General features: G+C 56.2%; 1 protein-coding gene across 3 annotated transcripts; it reads left to right on the top strand.

Annotated features, from left to right (window-relative positions):
* Window positions 1-991: 991 nt before the first annotated feature.
* On the top strand, window positions 992-21,584 carry TXNRD3 (thioredoxin reductase 3). 3 transcript variants are annotated; one of them, XM_069497682.1, is made up of 16 exons: window positions 992-1,213; window positions 3,561-3,621; window positions 4,588-4,697; window positions 5,292-5,396; window positions 5,674-5,746; window positions 6,897-7,016; window positions 8,729-8,871; window positions 11,900-12,015; window positions 12,831-13,059; window positions 14,004-14,096; window positions 15,259-15,335; window positions 16,222-16,378; window positions 17,137-17,244; window positions 18,326-18,421; window positions 19,516-19,650; window positions 21,123-21,584. In XM_069497682.1, exons 1-16 carry the CDS (start codon window positions 1,058-1,060, stop codon window positions 21,183-21,185), a joined length of 1,842 nt encoding a protein of 613 aa, XP_069353783.1. In that variant the 5' UTR covers window positions 992-1,057; the 3' UTR covers window positions 21,186-21,584. The 3 variants fall into 3 exon arrangements, with proteins under 3 accessions (XP_069353783.1, XP_069353784.1, XP_069353785.1); XM_069497684.1 differs by lacking the exon at window positions 992-1,213 and adding an exon at window positions 2,043-2,065; XM_069497683.1 differs by lacking the exon at window positions 17,137-17,244.
* Window positions 21,585-27,850: the final 6,266 nt, after the last annotated feature.

Genomic DNA, 27,850 nt, shown 5'->3' with positions numbered 1-27,850 from the left:
TCTGCTGGGCTTGGGGGTGCAGTGTCTTTATTGGGGTTTCATCAACTCAGTATCTTTTTGGAGCTTGTGTGATAGAGAAACTCTAAGAAGACGAGACATCCCTGCTCCCCTGCAGAACAGGTATTTTAAGGCGGTTCCAGGGGCTGCTGAGGATCAGGAGGGGACAAGGCAGCGTTCAGAGGCGGGCGGGCCGGGAACGCACGCACGACCCCCGGAAGAGCAGAGGGTCAAGCCGGGAACCGGCCCCCAGCGCAGGGCAGCGCGCCCCCGCGCGGCTGGGGGCAGGCGGCCTAGTTCGCATGCGCGGGATGGGGAGGAGGGGCGGGGCGGAGCGTGTCGGGGGCGGGGCTGGGAAGAGAGGCCGCCCGCGGACCGCACGCGGGGGCGTGTCGGAGCGTGCCGGGGGCGGGGCGAGAGCGAGCGGCCGCCGGCGGACTACAGGCGTGGGCGTGTCAGAGGCGGGTCGGGGGCGGGGCTTGGAGGAGCGGCCGCCCGCAAAGTGCAGAAGGGGGCGTGTCGGGGCGAGTCCGGGGCGTGCCCGGGGCGGGGCGAGCGGCCGCGCGCTGACTGCAGGCGAGGGCGTGGCAGGGGCGGGTCGGGGGCGGGGCTTGGACGAGCGGCCGCCCGCAAAGTGCGGAAGGGGGCGTGTCGGCGGCGTTGTGGGGGCGGGGCGAGCGGCCGCGCGCGCTGGCTACAGGCGAGGGCGTGGCAGGGGCGGGTCGGGGGCGTGGCTTAGACGAGCGGCCGCCCGCAAACTGCAGAAGGGGGCGTGTCCGGGGCGTGTCCGGGGCGGGACGAGCGGCCGCGCGCGGGCTGCAGGCCGGTGGCGGGCGGGGCGGCGCGGGCAGCGTTGGCGGCGGCTCAGCCCCGGGTCTCGTCGCCGTCGCCGACTCCGCCGCCGTCCGCGCCTGGGTTTCCGAGCAGGCCCGGCCTGGGCGACCGCGGAGCCCTGGAGCAGCCGCCGCCGCCGTCGCCGCCGCCGGCGCCGAAGTCGCCGAGGCTGGGCAATGCGGGCGCCGTCCCCAACCGCCCCCTGGGCCGCGTCCGCGGCGTCCCGATGTCGTCGCCGCCGGGCCGCCGCGCCCGCCTGTCGTCGCCCGGCACCAGCCGCCCGCCCGAGGGCCGCGAGGAGCTGCGGCGCCGCGTCCTGGCCCTGATCGAGAGCAGCCGGGTGGTGATCTTCAGCAAGAGCTACTGTCCCCACAGCGCGCGGGTAGGCGACAGCTGCGCCCGGGACCCGCCGTCCCGCCCCCCGGGGTCCCCCGCCGTCCCGCCCCCGGGTGACCCGCCGGTCCCGCCCCCGGGTGACCCGCCGGTCCCGCCCTCCGGGGTCCCCGCCGGTCCCGCCCCCCGGAGTCCCCGCCGGTCCCGCCCCCGGGGTCCCCGCCGGTCCCCCCGCCCCCGAAGTCCCCGCCGGTCCCGCCCCCCGGAGTCCCCGCCGGTCCCGCCCCCCGGAGCCTCCGCCGGTCCCGCCCCCCGAAGTCCCCGCCGGTCCCGCCCCCCGAAGTCCCCGCCGGTCCCGCCCCCCGAAGTCCCCGCCGGTCCCGCCCCCCGGGGGGTCCCCGCCGGTCCCGCCCCCGGGGTCCCCGCCGGTCCCGCCCCCGGGGTCCCCGCCGGTCCCGCCCCCCGGGGTCCCCGCCGGTCCCCCCCCCGAAGTCCCCGCCGGTCCCGCCCCCCGGAAGTCCCCGCCGGTCCCGCCCCCGGGGTCCCCGCCGGTCCCGCCCCCGAAGTCCCCGCCGGTCCCGCCCCCGGGGTCCCCGCCGGTCCCGCCCCCGGGGTCCCCGCCGGTCCCCCCCCCCCGGGGTCCCCGCCGGTCCCCCCCCCCGAAGTCCCCGCCGGTCCCGCCCCCCGGGGGGTCCCCGCCGGTCCCGCCCCCCGGGGTCCCCCGCCGTCCCGCCCCCCGGGGCCCCCGCCGTCCCGCCCCCGGGTGACCCGCCGTCCCGCCCCCCCCCCCCCCCCCCGAGGTCCCCGCCGGTCCCGGCCCCCCCGAGGTCCCCGCCGGTCCCGCCCCCGGAAGTCCCCGCCGGTCCCGCCTCGGGGACGCCACCGGGCTCCGGGGACAACGGTGGGAGTCCCGGGAGGTCCCCGTCCTGCGCAGCCCGTGCCCACGGGGTCCCCCTCCCCCCCCCCGCTGCCTGGTAGCAAAGAGTTTATCAAGACAGAAAAAAAGATGATTTTTTTAAAAAGTTCTGGCTTGGTAAAGGGGCGGTTGGCCGGAGCTGGGTTCCAATCCCCCTTCTTCCCGGGGTGACCTTGACCCCGGTTGCAGCGCTCCGCCCAGCCTCGGTTTCCAGCCACGTCTTGCAAAAATGAAGAAAAAGGACGGTTGTCAGGATGGTAGAATTAATAGGAGGTGACGTCAGCTCCGTAATTTTGGGGGGCGAGCTAGGAATCAAGCATTATTATTTTTTATTGTTATTATTTTTTGAAGATGCAGGTACTCGGAGTTTAAAAATAACCCGCTTAGGCCAGGCGTGGTGGCTCGCGCTTGTCATCCCAGCGCTTTGGGGAGACCAGACTGGGCAACATAGCAAGACCCCATCTCTAAATAAAATACAAAAAAATCAGGCCGGGCGTGTGCGGTGGCTCCCGCCTGTCACCCCAGCACTCTGGGAGGCCGAGGTGGGAGGATCGCTGGAGGGCAGGGGTTCGAGACCAGCCTGAGCAAGAGCGAGAACCTGGCTCTACTAAAAATAGAAAGAAATTATATGGACAGGTAAAAATAGAAAAAAATGAGCCGGGCATGGTGGCGAATGCCTGTAGTCCCAGCTACTCGGGAGGCCGAGGCAGGAGGATCGCTTGAGCCCTGGAGTTTGAGGCCAGCCTGGACAACATAGCAAGACCCCATCTCTACAAAAAAGAAAAAAAGAAAAATTAGCTGGGCGTGGTGGCGCATGCCTGTCGTCCGAGCTACTCGGGAGGCCGAGGCAGGAGGATCCCTTGAGCCCAGGAGTCTGAGGCTGCTGTGAGCGAGGCTGACGCCACGGCACTCACTCTAGCCCGGGCGACAGAGCCGGCTGTGCCGCTGTTCCCGGCCCCTGTTTGCGTAGCAAGGCTCTGGTTGTTCAAGCCACCAGAGAATGGGATACATTGTCACTTCCCTTGACCGTTTCCCTACCCAAGGGACAGGGACTGTGTCTTGTTCATTATTATATCTTGAGTGCTTACGACAGTAGGTGACCCCCTTCAAGGTGCTGGGTGGATAAAAATGTGCCGAATGATTTAACGGGTGTTGAAAGGAAATGCAGAAAGAGGAACAGATACGTGGAAGATCAGTTGCATTTTGGGGGTGTCGCCTGAGAGGTCCAGACCTCCAGGTGGAAAAATACATGTCGCCTGTCTTGAGTTCAGGAAAGAGGTTTGGGCAAAAGATGGAGATCTCGGAGTCACACGACAGAGTCAAAAGAAGGCAAAGGGGTGGGCTGAGATTATTCTGGGAAAGTGTGTTGAGGAAAGGGGAAAACACTCCTATTCCTAAGGAAACTCTTATTCCGGGCAACCCTATTTCACAGCTGTGGAATCCTCCGTGGGAATGAAACTTAGCTAATTTTTTGTTACAGGTTAAAGATCTCTTTTCATCTCTGGGCGTCGGATGTAACGTCCTGGAACTCGATCAAGTTGGTAAGTAGAACGGTTACGGCGTAGCGTTCTTTGTGGTAAATACCAACGAGATGGAAGATACCGAATAAGGTATTCTTAAGAAGTCCTGGCCCGGGCCAGGCGCGGTGGCTGACGCCCGTCATCCCAGCACTCTGGGGAGACCAGCCTGGACAACATAGCAAGACCCCGTCTCTAAATAAAATATAAAAAAATCAGGCCGGGCGCGTGCGGCGGCTCACGCCTGGCATCCCGGCACTCGGGGAGGCCGAGGCGGGAGGATCGCTCGAGGTCAGGAGGTCGAGACCAGCCTGAGCAAGAGTGAGACCCCGTCTCTACTAAAAAAAATAGAAAGAAATTAGCTGGACAACTAAAAATATGCAGAAAAAATGAGCCGGGCATGGTGGCGCATGCCTGTCATCCCAGCTCCTCGGGAGGCTCAGGCAGGAGGATCGCTTGAGCCCAGGAGTCTGAGGTTGCTGTGAGCGAGGCTGACGCCACGGCACTCTAGCCCGGGCGACAGAGCCAGACTCTGTCTCAAACAAAAAAATAAGTAAATAAAAAGGAAGTCATGGCCCAGTTTTATCTTTAGGGATGGAGGATAAATTTTAGACGGTGATCATAAAGATTTTTCTGCTATAATATTCATCATAGGAAACATTTTCTGAGTTATTGTTACAACAGATTTTATCTTGATGTGTTTCTCTTTAAAGAGAGTTCTTATCTGTTTATCTTGCCGTGGTCATTGAATTGTATATGAAAATCTCATTTGGGATTATTTCTTTTAAAAGGAATCAGTAGACTGACCTTTATTTTTTAAAGTTTCCTTTAAAAGCACGGGAGTTTTCCCTTCTTGAGTCACCGTTTTACCAAGTTATATAACACACTTCTACAGGTACGTACATGTGAGCACTTGGATGTTGCAACACTTCAGCTCACAAAGGTTTGGATCGTTTTCAAAATTTTTATTTGATTTTTTTTATCCTTTAGATGATGGGGCCGGTGTTCAAGAAGTGTTATCAGAGATCACTAATCAGAAAACCGTGCCCAATATTTTTGTGAATAAAGTCCACGTGGGCGGGTGTGACCGGACGTTCCAGGTAGGAATCACAGTACTGTATGTTCTTCAGGGCTGTTTGTTTCCATTTTATTTTAAAAAGTACATAACAAGAGGCCGGGCGCGGGGGCTCACGCCTGTCATCCCAGCACTCTGGGAAGACCAGCCTGGGCAACATAGCAAGACCCCATCTCTAAATAAAATATAAAAAGTCAGGCCGGGCGCGGTGGTGGCTCATACCTGTCATCCCGGCACTCTGGGGAGATCAGCCTGGGCAACATAGCAAGACCCCATCCCTAAATAAAATATAAAAAGTCAGGCCAGGCGCGGCGGTGGCTCACGCCTGTCATCCCAGCACTCTGGGGAGACCAGCCTGGACAACATAGCAAGACCCCGTCTCTAAATAAAATATAAAAAATCAGGCCAGGCGCATGCGGTGGCTCATGCCTGTCATCCCAGCACTCTGGGAGGCCGAGGCGGGAGGATCGCTCGAGGTCAGGAGTTCGAGACCAGCCTGAGCAAGAGCGAGAACCTCCACCCCGTCTCTACTAAAAAGAGAAAGAAATTATAGGAATAAATAAATGGTTTTGAAACTTTGAAGTCATGCGATACTCTTTCACCTCGCTTTAAACCGTAGGCCCATCAGAGCGGCTTGTTACAGAAGCTCCTTAAGGAAGACTCGGCATACGAATATGACCTCATTGTCATCGGCGGTGGTTCCGGCGGCCTTGCGTGTGCAAAGGTATGACCATAGAAACGCTACTCTACGACGACATCTATACTCCGAGATCATTTTCCTGGTGATGACCGTGAGCATTTCTGCTGCTGAAAAATAATTACAATGTCGCGATCTAAGTTTTTATCGTAATGGCAAGTTTAATTCTGGGAAAAGACTCTGTTATCCCACAAAAACGGTCTGTTGTCCTTTAGCGGAGAGAAAAATTGGGGGAGTGTGTCAGGGAAAATGATGAGATCTTTATATGTAGCCTTTTTTTTTTTTTTTTTTTTTTTTTTTGCAGGAAGCTGCTATTTTGGGAAAAAAAGTGATGGTGCTAGACTTTGTGGTCCCGTCACCTCAAGGGACATCCTGGGGTAAGCCGTTTTTCTTTGTTGTTCTCTGCGCTTTACTTGCCATTGTTCACCGTATATAATCTCATTTAATCCTCCCAACAACCTCAACAGCTACGACCAGCCTGTTTTCGTAAAGGAGGGAATTAAGTCTCAGATTACAGTTAACAGGTAGTGACGCTGGAGAGATAATCGAAAAATTATTGAGTGAGAGTTTGCAAAACGAAAAAAAAAAAGAATTCTAGGACCCTTGTGTTCTTATGCTTCTGCCGTAGTTTTTTTGCACGTGTGTGCTAATCCTGTTACACAGCTGTGTAGACCGTGTCATGGTCCCTAAAGTTGTCATGAACATTTTTCTGTGTCTCTGCATCGGTTTTACAGTGATGACTTTAAGAGCTGCACGATAGTTGATTGAGTCAGTGAGTGTAATCATTTCATCATTACTTTTTTTTTTTTTTTTTTTTTTTTTTTTTGAGACAGAGTCTGGCTCTGTCGCCCGGGCTAGAGTGCCGTGGCGTCAGCCTCGCTCACAGCAGCCTCAGACTCCTGGGCTCAAGCGATCCTCCTGCCTCGGCCTCCCGAGGAGCTGGGACGACAGGCATGCGCCACCACGCCCGGCTCATTTTTCTTTTTTGTAGAGATGGGGTCTTGCTATGTTGTCCAGGCTGGCCTCAAACTCCAGGGCTCAAGCCATCCTCCTGCCTCAGCCTCCCGAGTGGCTGGGACCACAGGCATGCGCCACCACGCCCGGCTCATTTTTTCTATATATTTTTAGCTGTCCAGATCATTTCTTTCTATTTTTTAGTAGAGACGGGGTCTCGCTCTTGCTCAGGCTGGTCTCGAACTCCTGACCTCGAGCGATCCTCCCGCCTCGGCCTCCCAGAGCGCCGGGGTGACAGGCGTGAGCCCCCCCACACCTGGCCCCCAGAAAACTTTTCCCATCCGTATTTTCGCTCATCCCCGGGTCTCCGGCCACGGCTCCTTGGTTAAAAGCTTGGATTCATCCCTGGTGTGATCAGTTCGGAGGGAGGTGTTGTCTATATCTCCATGCAAGCTTGTCACGAATGTTTTAATATGATAACGCTGTGTGCGTGTGTGAGAGACCACAGACACACGCACAGACACACGCACACACACGCGGATGAAACGTTACAACCGTCCTTCTCTCTCTCAGGTCTGGGGGGCACCTGCGTAAACGTGGGCTGTATCCCTAAGAAGCTCATGCATCAGGCGGCCCTTTTAGGGCAGGCTTTGCAGGACTCGCGGAAGTTTGGCTGGGAATATAATCAGCAAGGTGAGTGACGGCAGAGACGGGGAAAAGAAGGAGGAACGAATTTTCTAGATAAAGACTCGCCGCGGCCGGGCGCGGTGGTGGCTCAGGCCTGTCACCCCGGCACTCGGGGAGGCCGAGGCGGGAGGATCGCTCGAGGTCAGGAGTTCGAGACCAGCCTGAGCAAGAGCGAGACCCCGTCTCTACTAAAAATAGAAAGAAATTAGCCGGACAGCTAAAAATATATAGAAAAAATGAGCCGGGCGTGGTGGCGCATGCCTGTCGTCCCAGCTACTCGGCAGGCTGAGGCGAGAGGATCGCTTGAGCCCTGGATTTTGAGGCCAGCCTGGACAACATAGCAAGACCCCATCTCTACAAAAAAGAAAAAAAGAAAAATGAGCCGGGCGTGGTGGCGCATGCCTGTCGTCCCAGCTCCTCGGGAGGCCGAGGCAGGAGGATCGCTTGAGCCCAGGAGTTTGAGGCTGCTGTGAGCGAGGCTGACGCCACGGCACTCTAGCCCGGGCGACAGAGCCAGACTCTGTCTCAAGAAAAAAAAAAAAAAAAAAACGCTTGCTGCGATTTGCATTTTTATATTTGAGTTTGCAATTCGTTTCACAAACATTCGTCCGTGTGTCATCCAGGCACGGAGGATGCAAAGAGGGCCTCGCTCTCGTGGGCCACCCTGCAATGGCCGAGGCCGGGGGGATCATTTCCTGGATAGGAATTCCAGACCCTCAGAAAGATTAAATTATCAGTATTTTCAGATTTCTTGCAAGAACGGGGCACCGCCCCGGGAGCGGGCGTTGCTCGGGGAAGGGGCCATGTCACAATCCGCGATGCGGGTGGCCCGGGACGGAAAGGAAGACAGAGCCTCCGCGTCTCAAAGGGAGGGGGGGGTCGTGATTGTTCCCAAATGATTGTCCCTTGGTTGCAAAGGGGGACAGCGAGGACCACGGCGGGCTGGGGCCGGGCAGGCAGCCGCGGGGCGGGTGTCGTCCTGCGCAGGTGTTCGCTGGGTGAGGTGTCTTGATGGCCTTTGCGGAAAGCTGTGCGTGTTGCAGTGTTTGGTGACACTTTTGTCACCAGGCACACACACGCGTGCCTCCGAGCCCGCTCTCCGTGGGCCTGCGGGAACGGAGAGGACTGGAAAAGACATCTGTGTCCCTGCAGCCCCACGTCCCCATGTCCCCAGGTGACCGGGGGGCTTTTCTAGGGAGCCGTAGGCGGCGGGACGAATCGCCCAGCAGGGTCCTCGACCACGTGTGTTGCAGAGAAACGTGACATGTTCAATGTCATGAAACCTCCGTCCGGCGAGCCCAGCGGGCGTGGGACCGCCGTCTGGCAAGAGGGGCCTGCCGTGCTCCCTGACTTGGGGGTCTTCTCCCCATCTAAGGGGCCAAGGAAACAGCAGGAAAGGTCCCCAAGGACATTGGACCCTCCTGCCTCGCACCGTGGCGGGCATTGCCAAACGAGGCCCATTGTCCGCCATTTTCTCCTCCCTGGCCTCTTGCCTACTTTTCTTGTTTACAGAACTTTGCTTTTTACATATGATGTGCAATGCACACCGGGAACAGGTAGGAACCGTAGCTGGTATAAAAAAAAAGATTTCAGTTGCTAATTTTCCCTGCCCGCCTCTAGACAACGTGTATAGCGTGACTCACGTGTAGTGTTGCGTATCATGCAGCGTGAAAAGTAAAATTCGCTTTTCCGTCCTCACCCTGACGGCCTCTCCTCAGCGAGGCACAACTGGGAGACCATGGTGGACGCCATTCAGAGCCACATCAGGTCCCTGAACTGGGGCTCCAGGCTGTCCCTGCGGGAAAAGGCCGTGACCTACCTCAACGCCCTCGGAGAGTTTGTGGAGCATCACAAAATAAAGGTACGGTTTGGGTTTCCCGTCTTGCTCATTGCCTTTGCTTGTGACTGCACCTGCCTTGAACAAAATCTCCATGTTGCACACTCAAGACCGTAGCTGTCATGTACGCACACGCACGCACACACACACACACGCACACACACACACATACACACACACAGCCATGTGTAAGCGTTCCATTTCTCCCCCAGGGTTCGTACCTTCCACAGGTCTGGCTAGATGGAAAAAATTGTATTTTAAAGAACGTTTAGGCCGGGCGCGTGCGGTGGCTCACGCCTGTCATCCCGGCACTCTGGGGAGACCAGCCTGGACAACATAGCAAGACCCCGTCTCTAAATAAAATATAAAGAAATCAGGCTGGGCGTGTGCGGGGGCTCCCACCTGTCATCCCAGCACTCTGGGAGGCCGAGGTGGGAGGATCGCGCGAGGTCAGGAGTTCGAGACCAGCCTGAGCAAGAGCGAGACCCTGTCGCTACTAAAAATAGAAAGAAATGATCTGGACAGCTAAAAATATATATAGAAAAAATGAGCTGGGCGTGGTGGTGCATGCCTGTAGTCCCAGCTCCTCGAGAGGCTGAGGCAGGAGGATCGCTTGAAGCCAGGAGTCTGAGGCCAGCCTGGGCAACATAGCAAGACCCCATCGCTACAAAAAAGAAAAAAAGAAAAATGAGCCGGGCGTGGTGGCGCATGCCTGTCGTCCCAGCTGCTCGGGAGGCTGAGGCAGGAGGATCGCTTGAGCCCAGAAGTCTGAGGCTGCTGTGAGCGAGGCTGACGCCACGGCACTCTAGCCCGGGCGACAGAGCCAGACTCTGTCTCAAAAAAAAAAAAAAAAACTAACTTTTAAAGTTATGTGCCTTTGATTTTTTCCTTGCCATCTTAAAAGAGAAAATATTTAGACTAAACAGTTGAAAGTTCAAAATATTAAAAAGATCAAAATTTTATATGACTGGAATCCTTTTTTTTTTTTTTTTTTAACAACGAAACCTTCACTAGAACTCCGATATATATATTATTCATAAAACCATTGATAAAAGTAGTATTAGATAAGTTTATATCTGTAACGTTGGCAACATATCACGAGATCCGTGCCTAAGGCAAATGAGGTCATTTTGATGAACACACACATTTTATTGATTTTTCTTATTTTTTTTTTCTTTTATTTTGGCATATCGTGGGGGTACAGATGTCTAGGTTACGGATACTGCCCCTGGCCCCCTCTCCGCCACCGCCCCCCGAGTCAGAGCTTCAAGCGTGTCCGTCCCCTAGACGGTGGGCGTCGCGCTCGTCATGTATGAACACACCCATCCCCTCCCCCCACCCACATCTGCCCGACACCCGGTCAAGGTTATTCCAAATTTGCTCTTAGTTGTTGATCAGTTAAAACCAGTTTGATGGTGAGTACATGGTGCTGCTTGGTTTTTCCATTCTTGGGATACTTCGCTTAGTAGAATGGGCTCCGGCTCCATCCAGGAAGACACAAGAGGCGCCATATTGGTTCCTACAGCTGAGTAGAACTCCTTGGTGTCCATAGACCACATTTTATTAATCCACTCATGGATGGATGGGCACTTGGGGTGTTTCCACGTCTTCGCAATGGTGAATCGTGCTGCTATAAACATTGGGGTGCAGGTATCTTTGTGATAGAATGTCTTTTGTTCCTTTGGGTAGATGCCCAGTAACGGGATTGCTGGATCCAATGGCAGGTCTACTTGAATCCGTTTAAGGCATCTCCACATTGCTTTCCACGGGGGTTGCGCTAGTTTGCAGTCCCACCCGCCGTGTACGAGTGTTCCCGTCTCTCCGCATCCACGCCAGCATTTATTGTTTTGGGGGACTTTTAGATAAAGGCCGTTCTCACGGGAGATAAGCGATATCTCATTGTGGTTTTGATTTGCACGTCTCAACACAGACATTTTTTTTTCTTTTTTTGAGACAGAGTCTCACTCTGTCGCCCGGGCTAGAGTTCTGTGGCATCAGCCTCGCTCACAGCAGCCTCAGACTCCAGGGCTCCAGCGATCCTCCTGCCTCAGCCTCCCGAGTACCTGGGACGACAGGCATGCGCCACCATGCCTGGCTAATTTTTCTTTTTTGTAGAGATGGGGTCTTGCTATGTTGTCCAGGCTGGCCTCAAACTCCTGGGCTCAAGCCATCCTCCTGCCTCAGCCTCCCGAGTAGCTGGGACTACAGGCATGTGCCACCACGCCCGGCTCATTTTTTCTATCTATATTTTGAGCTGTCCAGATAATTTCTTTCTATTTTTAGTAGAGACAGGGTCTCGCTCTTGCTCAGGCTGGTCTCGAACTCCTGACCTCGAGCGATCCTCCCGCCTCGGCCTCCCTGAGCGCTAGGATGACAGGCGTGAGCCACCACCGCACCCGGCCAACACAGACATTTCAAATCGCAGTTAGGAAAGACGATCAGACGCTCATCCTCCCCATCCCGTTGATTTTTGTGCTTGGTTTGGCCGGCCCGGCGGGAGATCCCGGGGGTGAGATTTTAGATGACTCCACAGCCCGTCGTTAGCTCAGCTCCGAAAGCTGCAAGGTGGTGTCTCGAAAGCTGCCCTTCTTTTAAAGCCTGGCATGGGCCAGCTTGAATTGCGTTAGCCACGTGCAACACGGCACAAAATGCCCGTGAGTTTTGTTTCTGAAATTGCCTGGCACCCGTGGTCGAATAAGCCCAGCCTTCCCCAACCAGACCTGCCTCTCCCGTGGTCCCCATGGCTCCAGAATCCTCTGACTTTGCTCGCTTCCCCCCAGACAGTCCGTCACTCCTTCCTTGCAGCCACCCTCGCTTGGCTTTCCTGCGTGCCACCCCGTTCCCACTGTCGTGCACTGATCAATATTCCCTGAAGACTCCTAGCTCCCACGCGGGTGTTTAAACCGTTACGTTATGCATTTGTGCACGTCCGTTGTTCCCGTGGAACGAGCAGCCCCGTGGAGGGTGGTGACTGTTTCTGTCCAGGTCGCGCGACCCTCGACGGCGTTGGTGGAATAAACAAGGGAGATCTCGCTGTTCTTTTTTTTTCAAGGCGACCCATCGGAAAGGACAGGAAACGTGTCACACGGCTGCAAAATTTGTCATCGCAACGGGTCAAAGACCGCGGTATTTAGGGATCCAAGGAGATAAAGAGTACTGTATTACGAGGTAAAATTAAATCAACCGTTTAACTTTTTTTTTTTTTTGAGACAAAGTCTTGCTCTGTCGCCCGGGCTAGAGTGCCGTGGCGTCAGCCTCGCTCACAGCAACCTCAGACTCCTGGGCTCCAGCGATCCTCCTGCCTCAGCCTCCCGAGTAGCTGGGACTACAGGCATGTGCCACCATGCCTGGCTAATTTTTCTTTTTTTCTTTTTTGTAGAGATGGGGTCTTGCTATGTTGTCCAGGCTGGCCTCAAACTCCAGGGCTCAAGCGATCCTCCTGCCTCAGCCTCCTGAGTCGCTGGGACGACAGGCATGCGCCACCATGCCCGGCTCATTTTTCTTTTTTTCTTTTTTGTAGAGATGGGGTCTTGCTATGTTGTCCAGGCTGGCCTCAAACTCCAGGGCTCAAGCGATCCTCCTACCTCAGCCTCCCGAGTAGCTGGGACTACAGGCATGCGCCACCACGCCCGGCTAATTTTTCTTTTTTTCTTTTTTGTAGAGATGGGGTCTTGCTATGTTGTCCAGGCTGGCCTCAAACTCCAGTGCTCAAGCGATCCTCCTGCCTCAGCCTCCCGAGTAGCTGGGACTACAGGCATGCACCACCACGCCCGGCTCATTTTTTCTATCTATATTTTTAGCTGTCCAGCTAATTTCTTTCTATTTTTAGTAGAGACGGGGGTCTCGCTGTTGCTCAGGCTGGTCTCGAACTCCTGACCTCGAGCGATCCTCCCGCCTCGGCCTCCCAGAGTGCCGGGATGACAGGCGTGAGCCACCGCGCCCGGCCTGCATAGATATTCTTTTTTTTAACTTCTGTTTTTCAGCGATGATCTTTTTTCTCTGCGCTACTGCCCTGGCAAAACGTTGGTGGTGGGGGCCTCGTACGTTGCCCTGGAATGCGCCGGCTTCCTCGCTGGCCTGGGCCTGGATGTCACCGTCATGGTCCGCTCGATCGTCCTTCGTGGCTTCGACCAGGAAATGGCCAAGAAAGTGAGTTCCTACATGGAGCAGCGCCACGGCGTGAAGTTCCTCAGAAAATTCGTACCTGTCATGGTAAGTCCGAATGACGTCTGGAATTCCTTTGGTTTTCTTTCTGATTCGCTCTTTAATATTTTTATTTTACCCCTCCTTGCTCCATCTCATTAAATAACTCAGTCTGAACTAGCATCGTGTTAAAAATAGTATTTGCAGCCGGGCGCGGCTCATTTTTTCTATTTTTAGTTGTCTGGCTAATTTCTTTCTATTTTTAGTAGAGACGGGGTCTTGCTCTTGCTCAGGCTGGTCTCGAACTCCCGGCCTCGAGCGATCCACCCGCCTCGGCCTCCCAGAGTGCTGGGATCACAGGCGTGAGCCACTGCACGCGCCCGGCCTGACGTTTTGTATTTTATTTAGAGATGGGGTCTTGCTATGTTGCCCAGGCTGGTCTCCCCAGAGTGCCGGGATGACAGGCGTGAGCCACCGTGCCCGGCCTAGGCCTGTAGTTGTAAGCGTCATCCAAATGCCAACGCCTCTCAGATTTAGATCTCCTGCTCGGGCATCTCTGCCGAACTCCACGCTCATTTCCACACCTGCCTGCCGGATACGGCTCCTTGAATCCCTCCTGTGCATTCCAGGTTTAACAAGACAAAAATGAAACTCTGGATTTTTTTTTTTTTTTTTTTAGCTCAGTGCGCCGCCCTGCTAACCTTCCTGGCCCATCCCAGCACTAAGTAAATGGTACCACAGTGTACAACGGTGCTCAGCCAACATCTGGGAGCCTGCCTTCATTTCTCCTTCTGATTTCCGCCGATTTGTTAATTCGTGTCTACCCCCAGAATGTCACTTGTGACAGCCCATGTGTCTCTGTCTCTGGCTGGTCCAGAAATCTTAAATACACCCGCTCGCGTACACACTCCCTTCCCCACACAAATGTACACGTACACACATGTACACAGCCTTTGATCTCTCTGTTTTGGGTCACTTTTAGATAGAATCATTGCGTTATTTATCCTTACTAGGTTCAACAGCTGGAGAAAGGTTCGCCCGGGAAGCTGAAGGTAGTGGCTAAATCCACCGACGGGCCAGAAACCATAGATGGAATATATAACACGGTAAGTTTTTTCTTTTCTTTTATTTTTTTAATCAGCACTAAGTGATTCAACACGCTCATAAATGAGCAGAGCTGAAGCTTCTGGAAAAATTGTACCGGGATTAACACGTCTTCATTCTTCGTCAGAGTATAATAAATACGGAAAATAGTTTGGCTGCTGGCGTTTGAGTTTGCAGTGATACGTAGAGAGGGTTCACGGTAAAACATACGTGTGTGAAACTGCGTATAGAACAAAATCTGGACACACATATATCCACATGTCATCAGTGGCTACTTCCGGAGAATTAGGTATTTTATACATTTCTTCATTTTTTTTTTTTTTTTTTTTTTTTGGAGACAGAGTCTGGCTCTGTTGCCCGGGCTAGAGTGCCGTGGCGTCAGCCTAGCTCACAGCAACCTCAGACTCCTGGGTTCAAGCCATCCTCCTGCCTCAGCCTCCCAAGTAGCTGGGACGACAGGCATGCGCCACCACGCCCAGCTCATTTTTCTTTTTTTCTTTTTTGTAGAGATGGGGTCTTGCTATGTTGTCCAGGCTGGCCTCAAACTCCAGGGCTCAAGCCATCCTCCTGCCTCGGCCTCCCGAGGAGCTGGGACAACAGGCATGCGCCACCACGCCCGGCTCATTTTTTCTATATATTTTTAGCTGTCCAGCTAATTTCTTTCTATTTTTAGTAGAGGTGGGGTCTCGCTCTTGCTCAGGCTGGTCTCGAACTCCTGACCTCGAGCGATCCTCCCGCCTCGGCCTCCCAGAGTGCCGGGGTGACAGGCGTGAGCCACCGCGCCCGGCCTCTGTCTTCTCTTCTTAAAGGACACTAGTCCTGTTGGATTATGTATACGACCTCATTAGGCCCTAATTACCATTTTAAATGCCCTGTTTCCAAATACAGTCACACCCTGTGGTCCCTGCCGTTAGGATTCCAACATCCCAATTTTGAAGGGACCCAATTTAACCCATATCTTAAGTTTATTCAGACTTCTGTGTGCGTGACTTTGGTAAATTTTGTCTTTTAAGGAATGTTTTACCTAAGCTGCCAAATTTATTGGCCATACGCTCTTCGTGACATTGTTATTATCGTTTTAATGTTTGAAGGCTCCCTAGTGACATCGCCTGTTTCATTACCGATGTGGGTAATTGGTGGTTTTTGATCCTTTTATCAATATAGGTTTTGTTGGCAATTGGTCGTGACTCCTGTACCAGGAAGATAGGCCTGGAGAAGATCGGTGTCAAAATTAATGACAAGTAAGTACACGTGGTCTCATCCTGCACAAGCACCTCTTAGAAATTGTCATTTAAGGCCGGGCGCGGTGGCTCAGGCCTGTCATCCCGGCACTCTGGGAGGCCGAGGCGAGAGGATCGCTCGAGGTCAGGAGTTCGAGACCAGCCTGAGCAAGAGCGAGACCCCGTCTCTACTAAAAAAAGAAAGAAATTAGCCGGACAACTAAAAATATATATATAGAAAAAATGAGCCGGGCGTGGTGGCGCATGCCTGTCGTCCCAGCTACTCGGGAGGCCGAGGCAGGAGGATGGCTTGAGCCCTGGAGTTTGAGGCCAGCCTGGACAACATAGCAAGACCCCATCTCTACAAAATAGAAAAAAAGAAAAATGAGCCGGGCGTGGTGGCGCATGCCTGTCGTCCCAGCTACTCGGGAGGCCGAGGCAGGAGGATTGCTTGAGCCCAGGAGGTTGAGGCTGCTGTGAGTGAGGAGGCTGACTCCACGGCACTCTAGCCCCGGGCCACAGAGCCAGACTCTGTCTCAAAAGAATAAAAAATAAAAATAATGGTGCAGATATAGTCACCTACCGTCTATGATTGAGAGGGACTTTTCATGCCCTTGGTCAGGCGAGGAGGAAAAATCCTAAAGCTCCAGGTGCAGCTGCAGGGAAAGTCTGGAAATTTCCTAGGCATCCAGGAAGCCCGCACAGTTTCACCAGGCAGATTTTTCTTTTCGAGCTACAGAAACTTTTGTTAACTTAAGTCGTTGACTTTGTAGGCAAATAGAACCGAGGTGCACGAGTTCTTAGAAGCTCTTTCCCTGTGTGCTCAGTCTGGGAGCAGCGCTGGTCATCCGGCCGTACAGAGTCGGGCGTAATTATTTTTTTTTTCCCCTTTCCAAAAACCTAACAGGAACGGCAAAATCCCTGTCAACGACATGGAGCAGACGAACGTGTCCTACGTCTATGCCATCGGGGACATTTTGGAGGGGAAACCGGAGCTCACCCCCGTTGCCATACGGGCCGGGAAGCTCCTGGCCCGAAGGCTTTTCGGGGCCTCCTTGGAAAAGGTGAGTTTCTCCCTGTTGTTTTTGAGATGCTATCGCCATCAAAATCACGATTTTGGCCGGGCGCGGTGGCTCCTGCCTGTGATCCCAGCACTCTGGGGAGACCAGCCTGGACAACATAGCAAGACCCCGTCTCTAAATAAAATATAAAAAGAATCAGGCCAGGCACGTGCAATGGCTCACGCCTGTCATCCCGGCACTCTGGGAGGCCGAGGTGGGAGGATCACTCGAGGTCAGGAGTTCGAGACCAGCCTCAGCAAGAGGGAGACCCTGTCTCTACTAAAAATAGAAAGAAATTATATGGACAACTAAAATATATATATACAAAAAAAAATTAGCTGGGCGTGGTGGCGCATGCCTGTCGTCCCAGCTACTCGGGAGGCTGAGGCAGGAGGATGGCTTGAGCCCAGGAGTTTGAGGCCAGCCTGGACAACATAGCAAGACCCCATCTCTACAAAAAAGAAAAAAAGAAAAATGAGCCGGGCGTGGTGGCGCATGCCTGTCGTCCCAGCTACTCGGGAGGCTGAGGCAGGAGGATAGCTTGAGCCCAGGAGTCTGAGGTTGCTGTGAGCGAGGCTGACGCCACGGCACTCTAGCCCGGGCCACAGAGCCAGACTCTGTCTCCAAAAAAACAAAGAAAAAAGAATCAGTCACCCTTAACTGGACTCATTTATGTTCCTTTTATAAATATAGGCAATAACAGATTTTTGCTGCAAGAAAAGGATCACATGATAAGACACTGTGATTTGTTTTTGTTTCAGTGTGATTATATTAACGTTCCAACCACGGTGTTCACCCCTCTGGAATACGGCTGCTGTGGACTCTCGGAAGAGAAAGCCATCGAAGTCTATAAAAAAGAGAATCTAGAAGTAAGCCTGTGTTTTATTATTTCCTTTTTAACGATTTCTCTTTTAACGACCTGTTTGTCGTTACAGCCACGATTTTATTTTTGTCGTTTTGCACGTTACTGTAGTGGTTGTATTGTAGGAAATAATATTCCTATTTTAGGAGAATGAGAAATTAATTCAAACCCCCTCTCTCTATCAAACTGATAAGAAGAAGAATACGGTTGAGGAAAGAGGGAAGTATAATGTATAAGTTAGGACTTTTGAGTTACAGGTAATAAAAATCTCCCAGGCCGGGCGCGGTGGCTCACACCTGTCATCCCGGCACGCTGGGAGGCCGAGGCGGGAGGATCGCTCGAGGTCAGGAGTTCGAGACCAGCCTGAGCAAGAGCGAGACCCCGTCTCTGCTAAAAATAGAAAGAAATTAGCTGGATAAGTAAAATATATATATAGAAAAAATAAGCTGGGCGTGGTGGCACATGCCTGTCGTCCCAGCTACTCGGGAGGCTGAGGCAGGAGGATGGTTTCAGCCCCAGAGTTTGAGGCCAGCCTGGACAACATAGCAAGACCCCATCTCTACAAAAAAGAAAAATGAGCCGGGCGTGGTGGCGCATGCCTGTCGTCCCAGCTACTCGGGAGGCTGAGGCAGGAGGATGGCTTGAGCTCAGGAGTTTGAGGTTGCTGTGAGCGAGGCCGACACCACGGCACTCTAGCCTGGGCGACAGAGTGACCCTCTGTCTCAAAAAAAAAAAAAAAATAATAAAAAATAAAAGTAAAACCTTATGAGATTATTTTAGGCAGTTGTTTTCAAAGTTTACACTTAGAGAACATTATTTCCTCAGTGTTTCTAATTAGCTCCCTGTTCTGATGAGCCGTCCTTTTTGCAGTCGTGAACTTTTACCTGGGTCTTGGAAAATGGGTGGGGATAATTATGGACTTAAGGCTCCGTTTGAAAACATTTTGAAATTAATGGGAAATTAAGGTCCAAAGGTCGCAGGCGCCCGAGAGGGAGCATGTAGAAGGCCATGCCCCGGTCTTCATGGAATCAAAGAGCCTCTCAAGGAGTGATTTTCAGATACATTAATCTTCGTCTTTTGTCTTCCAGGTGTATCACAGCTTCTTCTGCCCCCTTGAGTGGACAGTGGCTGGCAGGGAAAACAATGTTTGCTACGCGAAGATCATCTGCAATAAATTGGACCACGTATGTAATGTCACTGGAAGGTGAAATACTTTCATTTAATTTAATTTAGAGACAGAGTCTGGCTCTGTCGCCCGGGCTAGAGTGCCGCGGCGTCAGCCTCGCTCACAGCAGCCTGAAACTCCAGGTCTCAAGCGATCCTCCTGCCTCGGCCTCCCGAGTAGCTGGGACAACAGGCATGCGCCACCACGCCCGGCTCATTTTTCTTGTTTTCTTTTTTGGAGAGATGGGGTCTTGCTATGTTGTCCAGGCTGGCCTCAAACTCCGGGGCTCAAGCCATCCTCCTGCCTCAGCCTCCCGAGTCGCTGGGACGACAGGCATGCGCCACCACGCCCGGCTCATTTTTCTTTTTTTCTTTTTTGTAGAGATGGGGTCTTGCTATGTTGTCCAGGCTGGCCTCAAACTCCAGGGCTCAAACCATCCTCCTGCCTCGGCCTCCCGAGTCGCTGGGACTACAGGCATCGCCACCACGCCCGGCTCATTTTTTTTCTATATATTTTTTTTTAGCTGTCCAGCTAATTTCTTTCTATTTTTAGTAGAGACGGGGTCTCGCTCTTGCTCAGGCTGGTCTCGAACTCCTGACCTCGAGCGATCCTCCCGCCTCGGCCTCCCCGAGTGCCGGGATGACAGGCGGGAGCCCCCGCGCGCCCGGCCTGGCCACTGCTCGGCCGCAGCCTGACGCCAGGAGCAGGGCATCCTGCTGCCTGGGCTGGTGATCTCTGCGTCTCCAGCACAACCTGCCGCCTTAGAATTATTCCAACATTGGACTTGAATTCAGATTTACTCTGTTGCTGTGTCGCCCTGTCTCAGCATAATTGGGAAATCGACATCGTACTAATGAACTCCGTCACGCAGTGGGTAATGGGTTGTTCTAGTAGATTTGAGTGCAAATTAACTCTCCATGGGCATTTCCTGGCTCATTTACCAGATCCTTCCAGTGACTCAGTTTCACGGTAGCGTTTTTTCGCTCGCTCGAACACTGGAGCGCTTTCCCTAGAGCGGACGCCGTGAATTTTAGCTGTGAGCTTGCAGGGAACGGATTCCGGCTCAGACCGTTCACCCGCCGGGTTTCTGTCTGATTTGTCCCTGTGTTAAAGGACCGGGTGGTAGGATTTCACGTGCTCGGGCCAAACGCCGGCGAGATGACCCAGGGATTTGCCGTCGCGATGAAATGCAGGCTCACAAAGCGGCTGCTAGATGAGACCGTTGGAATTCACCCCACTTGCGGGGAGGTAGGAAACAGAGAGGTTTAATTAATTTTTTTTTTTTTTTTTTTGAGACAGAGTCTGGCTCTGTCGCCCGGGCTAGAGTGCCGTGGCGTCAGCCTCGCTCACAGCAGCCTCAGACTCCTGGGCTCAAGCGATCCTCCTGCCTCGGCCTCCCCAGTAGCTGGGACTACAGGAGTAGCTGGGACTAGAGGAGTAGCTGGGACTGTGGGAGTAGCTGGGACTAGAGGAGTAGCTGGGACTGTGGGAGCAGCTGGGACTGTGAGAGTCGCTGGGACTAGAGGAGTAGCTGGGACTGTGGGAGTAGCTGGGACTAGAGGAGTAGCTGGGACTAGAGGAGCAGCTGGGACTGTGGGAGTAGCTGGGACTAGAGGAGTAGCTGGGACTAGAGGAGCAGCTGGGACTGTGGGAGTCGCTGGGACTAGAGGAGTAGCTGGGACTGCGGGAGTAGCTGGGACTAGAGGAGTAGCTGGGACTGTGGGAGTAGCTGGGACCGTGGGAGCAGCTGGGACTAGAGGAGTAGCTGGGACTGTGGGAGTAGCTGGGACTAGAGGAGTAGCTGGGACTAGAGGAGTAGCTGGGACTAGAGGAGTAGCTGGGACTGTGGGAGTAGCTGGGACTGCGGGAGTAGCTGGGACTGCGGGAGTAGCTGGGACTGCGGGAGTAGCTGGGACTGTGGGAGTAGCTGGGACTGTGGGAGTAGCTGGGACTGTGGGAGTAGCTGGGACTGCGGGAGTAGCTGGGACTAGGGGAGTAGCTGGGACTGTGGGAGTAGCTGGGACTGTGGGAGTAGCTGGGACTGGAGGAGTAGCTGGGACTGGAGGAGTAGCTGGGACTGTGGGAGTAGCTGGGACTAGAGGAGTAGCTGGGACTGTAGGAGTAGCTGGGACTGGAGGAGTAGCTGGGACTGGGGGAGTAGCTGGGACTGGGGGAGTAGCTGGGACTGGAGGAGTAGCTGGGACTGGGGGAGTAGCTGGGACTACAGGCATGTGCCACCACGCCCAGCTAATTTTTATATATATATATATTTTTTTTTTTTTTAATTGTCCAGCTAATTTCTTCCTATTGTTTTAGTAGAGACGGGGTCTCGCTCTTGCTCAGGCTGGTCTCGAACTCCTGACCTCAAGCAATCCTCCCGCCTCGGCCTCCCCGAGTGCCGGGATGACAGGCGTGAGCCACTGTGCCCAGCCCAGGAGAGGTTTTTTTTTAAGTGGCTTCCATGGGTGTGGTTTGAAAAACGATCAGAAAACACATTCTCAGATTTTGCGTGACTCACCGCTTTGTGTGTTTAAAGGCATCGTGTCAATGGAATATTCAGCGTGCGTTTTCTTTCTTTTTCTTTTTTTTTTTTTTTTATTTTATTTGTATTTCCGATGATTCCACACTGCTCTATCAGCATGCGTTTTCTTAGACCACTGCTAACGCGTAACTCTGTATATTTGTTTTTTTTTTTGTTTTTTTTTTTTCCTTTTGCCCAGGTGTTCACCACCCTGGCCATCACAAAGTCATCGGGCCTGGACATCACGCCGAAAGGCTGCTGAGGCTAGCCCGGCTGCTGTCCCGTCTCCCTTGTCACCGTGTCACGCTGAGCCGTGCCCGTTGTCCCCGGCGCCGTTGCTCGGGGACCGGCACCGGTGACAAGGCGGACAGGGGGACGGCACGGCAGCAGGCGGCGGCCCCGCGGCCCGGCCGAGTGCGAGGAGCAGCTGCCCTGCTTTCTTGACGCCTTCGCTTGCAACCCTGTTGTCACGAGGTGAGCGCAGGCCGACGACGCTTGCACCCCAGAGCCGAGCCTGCCGCCGAGACGCCTTCCAGTGGCCCGATGCGTCCTGCGTCAACCCCCTCCGGTGGCTGAACTCGATCCCCTTTTGCTTTCTGTGTCTACGACCCTATTTATTTTTGCAGTCACGGAAGCCACTAGAACGTGGTTTCCCGCTGCGTGGGCATGCAGTTCCCACATGCTCATGGTCCCTGGAGGTGCAGGTGGGTGGCTGAGGGCACAGGGCTGGGATGCGGGGACGGGGACTGCCACACCCTGCGTGGGTCCCCGTCATCTCCTTGCAACCTCCCGTCACCATCCTGCCTGTCGCGCTTCCCGACGGCAATGACCTTGACGTCGCTCTCCTCTCGTTAGTACCTCTAGACCGAGCAAAAAAAAAACCATCTCACGCCAGGAAAAAACACACTTGAATTTCTTTTCCACGTTGATCCTCCCAGTCATATTAAAAAAAAAAAAACGAAAAACGTTTTCAATTCTGTATCAGGTATAATGTCATTTCAAGCCGCTCAAAAGGACTCAATCGTAGTCTCTGCAACGTTGAGCGGCTTCCAAGAAGGAGCAGGGGACCGAGAGAGGTCTCGTGGGCGTTTGCAAAGACGTCAGCCTCCAGAAGGCCCTGGAACGGGGGGAGGTCTCTCCAGGATCCTTCTGGAAGGCCACACCACACGGCAGGCTGACGGAAGGTCTTTAGGCCACTTGCGGGCTTGAGCCACCATTCAGCCCGGTGCCGGAGGAGTGGATAGGTCTATGGTCAGAATTTCCGGGCACGAGTCTTTTAACAAATGGCTTAAAAGCCGGCTGCGCGGCGGCTCATGCCTGTCATCCCAGCACTCTGGGGAGACCAGCCTGGACAACATAGCAAGACCCCGTCTCTAAATAAAATATTAAAAAATCAGGCCAGGCGCGTGCAGTGGCTCACGCCTGTCATCCCAGCACTCTGGGGAGACCAACCTGGACAACATAGCAAGACCCCATCTCTAAATAAAAGTTAAAAAATCAGGCCGGGCGCGTGCGGTGGCTCATGCCTGTCATCCCAGCACTCTGGGAGGCCGAGGCGGGAGGATCGCTCAAGGTCAGGAGTTCGAGACCAGCCTGAGCAAGAGCGAGACCCCGGCCTCTGCTTCCTTTTAAAACCCGGAGTCTCCCGACAGCACAGGTGGCTTCTCCGGGCCTCTCCCACCTTGTGACTCTCCGGGTCCCTTTTTGGTTTGTTTCTATTTTATATTAACAGCAAAGCAGCTGCGTTCTTGAGCAACCCTAGAAGTACGAGGACTTTCTTCTGGCCTGGAAAGCCTAAAATCTTGCTTTTTTAAGTAAAGCAAATGTTGAGCAATTTTTTTTTTTTTTTTTTTTAGCAGCCCCCTGCCATGGCTGGCGCACGCAGCCGCCGGCCGCCTTGAGCATCCCTGTCCTGAGGGTGACTGTCCCGGGCGGGGAGGCCGGCCCGGGTCGCGCGGGAGCAGCACCTGGCATGCGTGCGATTCTCGCTCCGGAGCGGCCCCCCGGGGGACCCGGGGTGACGCTGTCTCCATCTGAGGCCCGGCCTTGCCCGGGTTCCTCCCACCACCCCCCACCCCGCACCCCTGCCTCCTGCAGCCCCTGCCGCTCCTCTGTGACCCCCCCGTCGTCTGGGGCGCCGCCTCCAGGGACCCCAAGCTATCAGAGGCGTTCCTTGTGTCTGCCTCCGTGAGGCGAGCCCTAGAACATGCGAGCAGAAGGGGACGTGGTCCCCTGCTGTCCCCTCCTCTCCGGGCCGCCCGATCCTTAGAGCTAACCGTGCAACCGGCCGCGGCCACCTCCCCCCTGGCTCAGGGGCTCCAAGCTGGATGCCAGCCACGTGGCCCGGCAGCCGGGGTCTCGCTCATTGTGACTTCAGGGGTTTCTGATGTCACAGTGAGCCTGCGGGACCCGTCTGGCCCGGGCCCCGGGCTGTCCTCCCGCGGTGGCGCGGCCGCCAGGGCCATGGCCAGCTCCAGCCCTGCTGGTGTCACCTAGGCCCAGCCCGGGGTGTCCTGCCGCCCGCTGGCTCGCGTGGTGCGTGGGGCCCGTCCTCGGCGGGTGGGAGCTCCCTGGCGGCCACGGCTGCTCTCTCCAGCCTGCGTCTGCCCAGGCGGGAGCAGTTCCAGAACCTTCTGAGCCGGGATTCGGGGCGGGCGGCCCGGTGAGCTCCGGTGGCCTGCGTGGCTGGGAGGAGGCAGGGGCTGGTGGTGGAGAACTGTCACCCGGCCGCCCTGGGCCCTGCACGGCCCGGTCCCCGCGGGGGGGGGAGGCAGGCTCAGCTGGGTCGGTTGGCAGGGCCACCCGATCGCGTGGAGGGTCGGGCAGTTGGGGACACGGTGGGTGCGGGGGGGGGGTCCCCTGCCTCCCTGGGGACCCCTGGGTGCTGCGGCCTTGGTCCTGGGCTGTCTGAGGCCGTGGGGCGCAGCAGCAGGGGACAGACCCCACACCCCAAAGCCCACCTGCCGTCCCCACGCGCTGTGTGGCCGCGGGCAGGGCTGTCACCTCCCAGAGCCCCGAGCTCCCTGCCTGGGGCACGGGGGCGGGGGGGGAGGGCGATGGTGGCATGTTCTCCATCGGGTCCGGGGATCACGTGACCACACGGTGGCCCCCAGCTGGGGCCCGGCCACCAGGGTCGGGGTGGGGGGGGTGACGGGGGCCGCTGCAGAGCCCGCGGTGGGCAGGGGGTCCCTGACTCGGTCCGGGGGGGACGGGGGAGGGGAGGCCGGCTGTGAAGCCGCCCGCTGCAAGTATAGACGGGCCTGGGGCCCGGACGGGGGCTACACTCTGGGCACAGACCGCAGACCAAGGCCACGGCCGCTTGGAGGGCCGCGTGTGGAGCGTCCGTGTGAGTCTGTGACCATGAGCAGGAACCTAAGCGTGTGACCACGACGGGGCTGGCACCCAGAGAAAGGGCCACCACTTGCTCCCGCCCCGGCTCGGGTGCAAGGACCCAGCCCCCACGGCCTGGGACCCCGCCCCCCCCCAGACCAGGAGTCAGTCCCCTTCCCGGCCGGGCCTTGGCCGTCAGCTCAGGGGACCGAGCGTGGCGCCGGGCTGCGGGCGGGCGGCTGCGATGTCGGAGTGTCCAGGTCACTGGTTACTGCTCGGTAGCGAAAGGGGACGAACCGCAGAGGCAGCTCGGTGGGTCTCAAGGACACAGCAAGGAGAAGCAGGGGAAATTGCAGGGAAAGGGCACACGCACACGCATGCACACGCATGCACACACACCCATGCGCACACATGCACACGCATGCACACACACCCATGCACACATGCACACGCATGCACACATACCCATGCACACATGCACACATACTCATGCACACCATGCACATGGATGCACATGCACGCACACACACATACACACAGATGCACATTCATGCACACATGGACGCACACGCATACTCATGCACACGCATGCACACATGCACACATACTCATGCACACGCATGCACACACACTCATGCACACATGCACACGCATACTCATGCACACGCATGCACACACACTCATGCATACATGCACACGCATACTCATGCACACGCATGCACACACATGCATGCATACATGCACACGCATACTCATGCACACGCATGCACACATGCACACATACTCATGCACACGCATGCACACATGCACGCATACTCATGCACACTCATGCACACATACACACATACTCATGCACACGCATGCACACATGCACACATACTCATGCACACGCATGCACACATACACGCATACTCATGCACACGCATGCACACATGCACACATACTCATGCACACGCATGCACACATGCACACATACTCATGCACACTCATGCACACATACACGCATACTCATGCACACGCATGCACACATGCACACATACTCATGCACACGCATGCACACATGCACGCATACTCATGCACACGCATGCACACATGCACACATACTCATGCACACATGCACACGCATACTCATGCACACACACGCACACGCATGCACACACACATGCACACACATGCACACACATGCACACACACGCACACGCACACACACGCACACGCATGCACACGCATGCACACACACACACACTCACGCAGACGTATGCACACTCGTGGCAGACCGTTGGGGGCAGGCAGCACCCCCTCCTCACCGGGCACCTCTGTCGCTGCCACCCGCCCCCCTCTGACGTCCCCTCTCGTCCCCTAGCCATGCCTGAGAGGCCCCCCCAGAGCTTACCCTCCTCCGCGATGGCCCCGGGGACCAGGAGGAAGACTCGCCCGGGTAAGGCACGGCGGAGCAAGGCCCAGGAGCTGTTCGCCAACACGTTTCCCTACAGGTGCGAGACGCCCGGACCCCCCGGGGGGTGCCACGCCCCGCCTCGTCCCAGGTCACCCCCGGGATCCCGGGAGCAGGAACGCGACCTGCCGGGCTGCGGCCAGGGACGGGGGGCGTCTCCTGTGCACCCAGGGCTGGGCGAGGGGACGCCGCGGTGGGGCTTGGAGAGCTCCAGGTGGCCGAGAGCTGCCGCAGGCGCCGATGGCCGCAGGGCCACCGCGACCTTCCCGGCGCCCCGTTGCAGGTTCTCTTGGGGGACGGAGCCGCCCCCGGAGCCCCCGCAGCGCTGGGAGGCCGTGACCAGCCCGGCGCGGGAGCGGCTGTCCCTCCAGAAGACTCTGGTCCCCACGCGGTCCATCCCGGTCCGCGGGTGAGTTCCCGGCCCGCGTCTGACGGCCCCGCGAGGAAACTGAGGCACAGAAGGGCCCAGCTAGAGAAAGCCAGGGGCCGCTTCTCGGGGTGGCCAGGGGACAGGTCACCGAGGGTGCTGAATGCCAGCGCGGGCCTGGGGGGACCGCAGGCGCCACCCAGGCTGCAGGGCCTGCGTGTCGCTGTTCCGGAAGGCGGGCTGGAAGGAGGGGCGGGAGAGACAGGGCGGTCTCGGGTGGAGGTGGCCTTTCCAGGCGGGGGCGGGCGTGACATGGCACCTCCGGCAGGCGCCAAGGAATATAAGGTCACTTGGACGATGTCCCCAGCCACACGTGGGGCGGGGCCCTGCTAGCTCTGGCTTGGGCGTCTGGGTAGCCGGAGCGGTGGGGGACAGGTGAGCATGCAGTCCCCGGGCGGGGCATTCTGGGATGCCTGGGGCCATCGGGGGGCTCCGCGTGGGACAGGGACAGGATGTGGTTGGAGCCCTCCCAGACGTGGTGGCCCTGGCCGACTTCTCTGGTCCCCCGCCGGCGGCAGCCCGCATGGCTCTGAGGCCCAGGTGTGGCTCCGTGTGGCTTCCCTAGGCTTGGAGCTCCGGACTTCACGGCACCGTCCAGCCCCCGCCCGCCGTGGCCCCCGCTGTGCCACCTCTGGGAGCTCAAGTTACTGAGTCACCGCTTCCCGCGACGAGGCGCTCTGGAGCTGGCCCTGCTGCTTGCAGACGCTGAGCACCCCTGCGCCGCGGAGGTGCCGGGGACGTCCATGGCCTCCCCTAGAGCCCCCCTTGGTCTCAAGACCCCCTCCAGGTGGCGTGGTCCAGGCAGCGCCGCGGAGACCCCCCGGTGAGGGCAGCGGCCTTCCCGGCCACCGCCACCGGGGAGCTCTCCAGGATTGCCTAGGATCCACGCCGTGTCAATAAACTCACTCACTTCCACTCGGTCCGCACACGCGGCCTCTCTGAGCCTCCGTTTCTCATCTCTAAAATGGGCGTAAGGCCGGGCGCGGGGGCTCACGCCTGGCATCCCGGCACTCTGGGAGGCCGAGGCGGGTGGATCGCTCGAGGTCAGGAGTTCGAGACCAGCCTGAGCAAGAGCGAGACCCCCGTCTCTACTAAAAATAGAAAGAAATTAGCTGGAAAACTAAAAATCTATATAGGAAAAAGTAGCCAGGCGTGGTGGCGCATGCCTGTCGTCCCAGCTACTCAGGAGGCTGAGGCAGGAGGATCGCTTGAGCCTTGGAGTTTGAGGCCAGCCTGGACAACATAGCAAGACCCCATCTCTACAAAAAAGAAAAAAAGAAAAATGAGCCGGGTGTGGTGGCACACGGCTGTCGTCCCAGCTACTCGGGAGGCCGAGGCAGGAGGATTGCTTGAGCCCAGGAGGTTGAGGCTGCTGTGAGTGAGGCTGACGCCACGGCGCTCTAGCCCGGGCGACAGAGCCAGACTCTGTGTCAAAAAAAATAATAAAATAAAATAAAATGGGCGTAATAATGATCTCGCAGAGCCGGTTCGAGGATCGAAAAGGGCGTCACTGTCCCTTCTAGGACTTACAGTCACAGATGTGAGAAAAGATATTCCAACGGTGCTGTTCGTTGGAAATGGCAAAACGCTGGAACCCGCCTAATGACAAACTGTTAGATTATGCCACCACCCCGCCCCGGAGCTCTTTATAGACCCATCCGGATGGTCTACGAGGTCCGCGAAGATTTGGGTAAGAGCTCGGCGCAAGGACGCGGGG

The sequence above is a fragment of the Eulemur rufifrons genome, chromosome 22, assembly GCF_041146395.1.
Source record: "Eulemur rufifrons isolate Redbay chromosome 22, OSU_ERuf_1, whole genome shotgun sequence".
NCBI lineage: Eukaryota > Metazoa > Chordata > Mammalia > Primates > Lemuridae > Eulemur > Eulemur rufifrons.
Note: the sequence above shows the minus strand (reverse complement) of the source record. Positions and strands in the feature narration are given on the sequence as shown.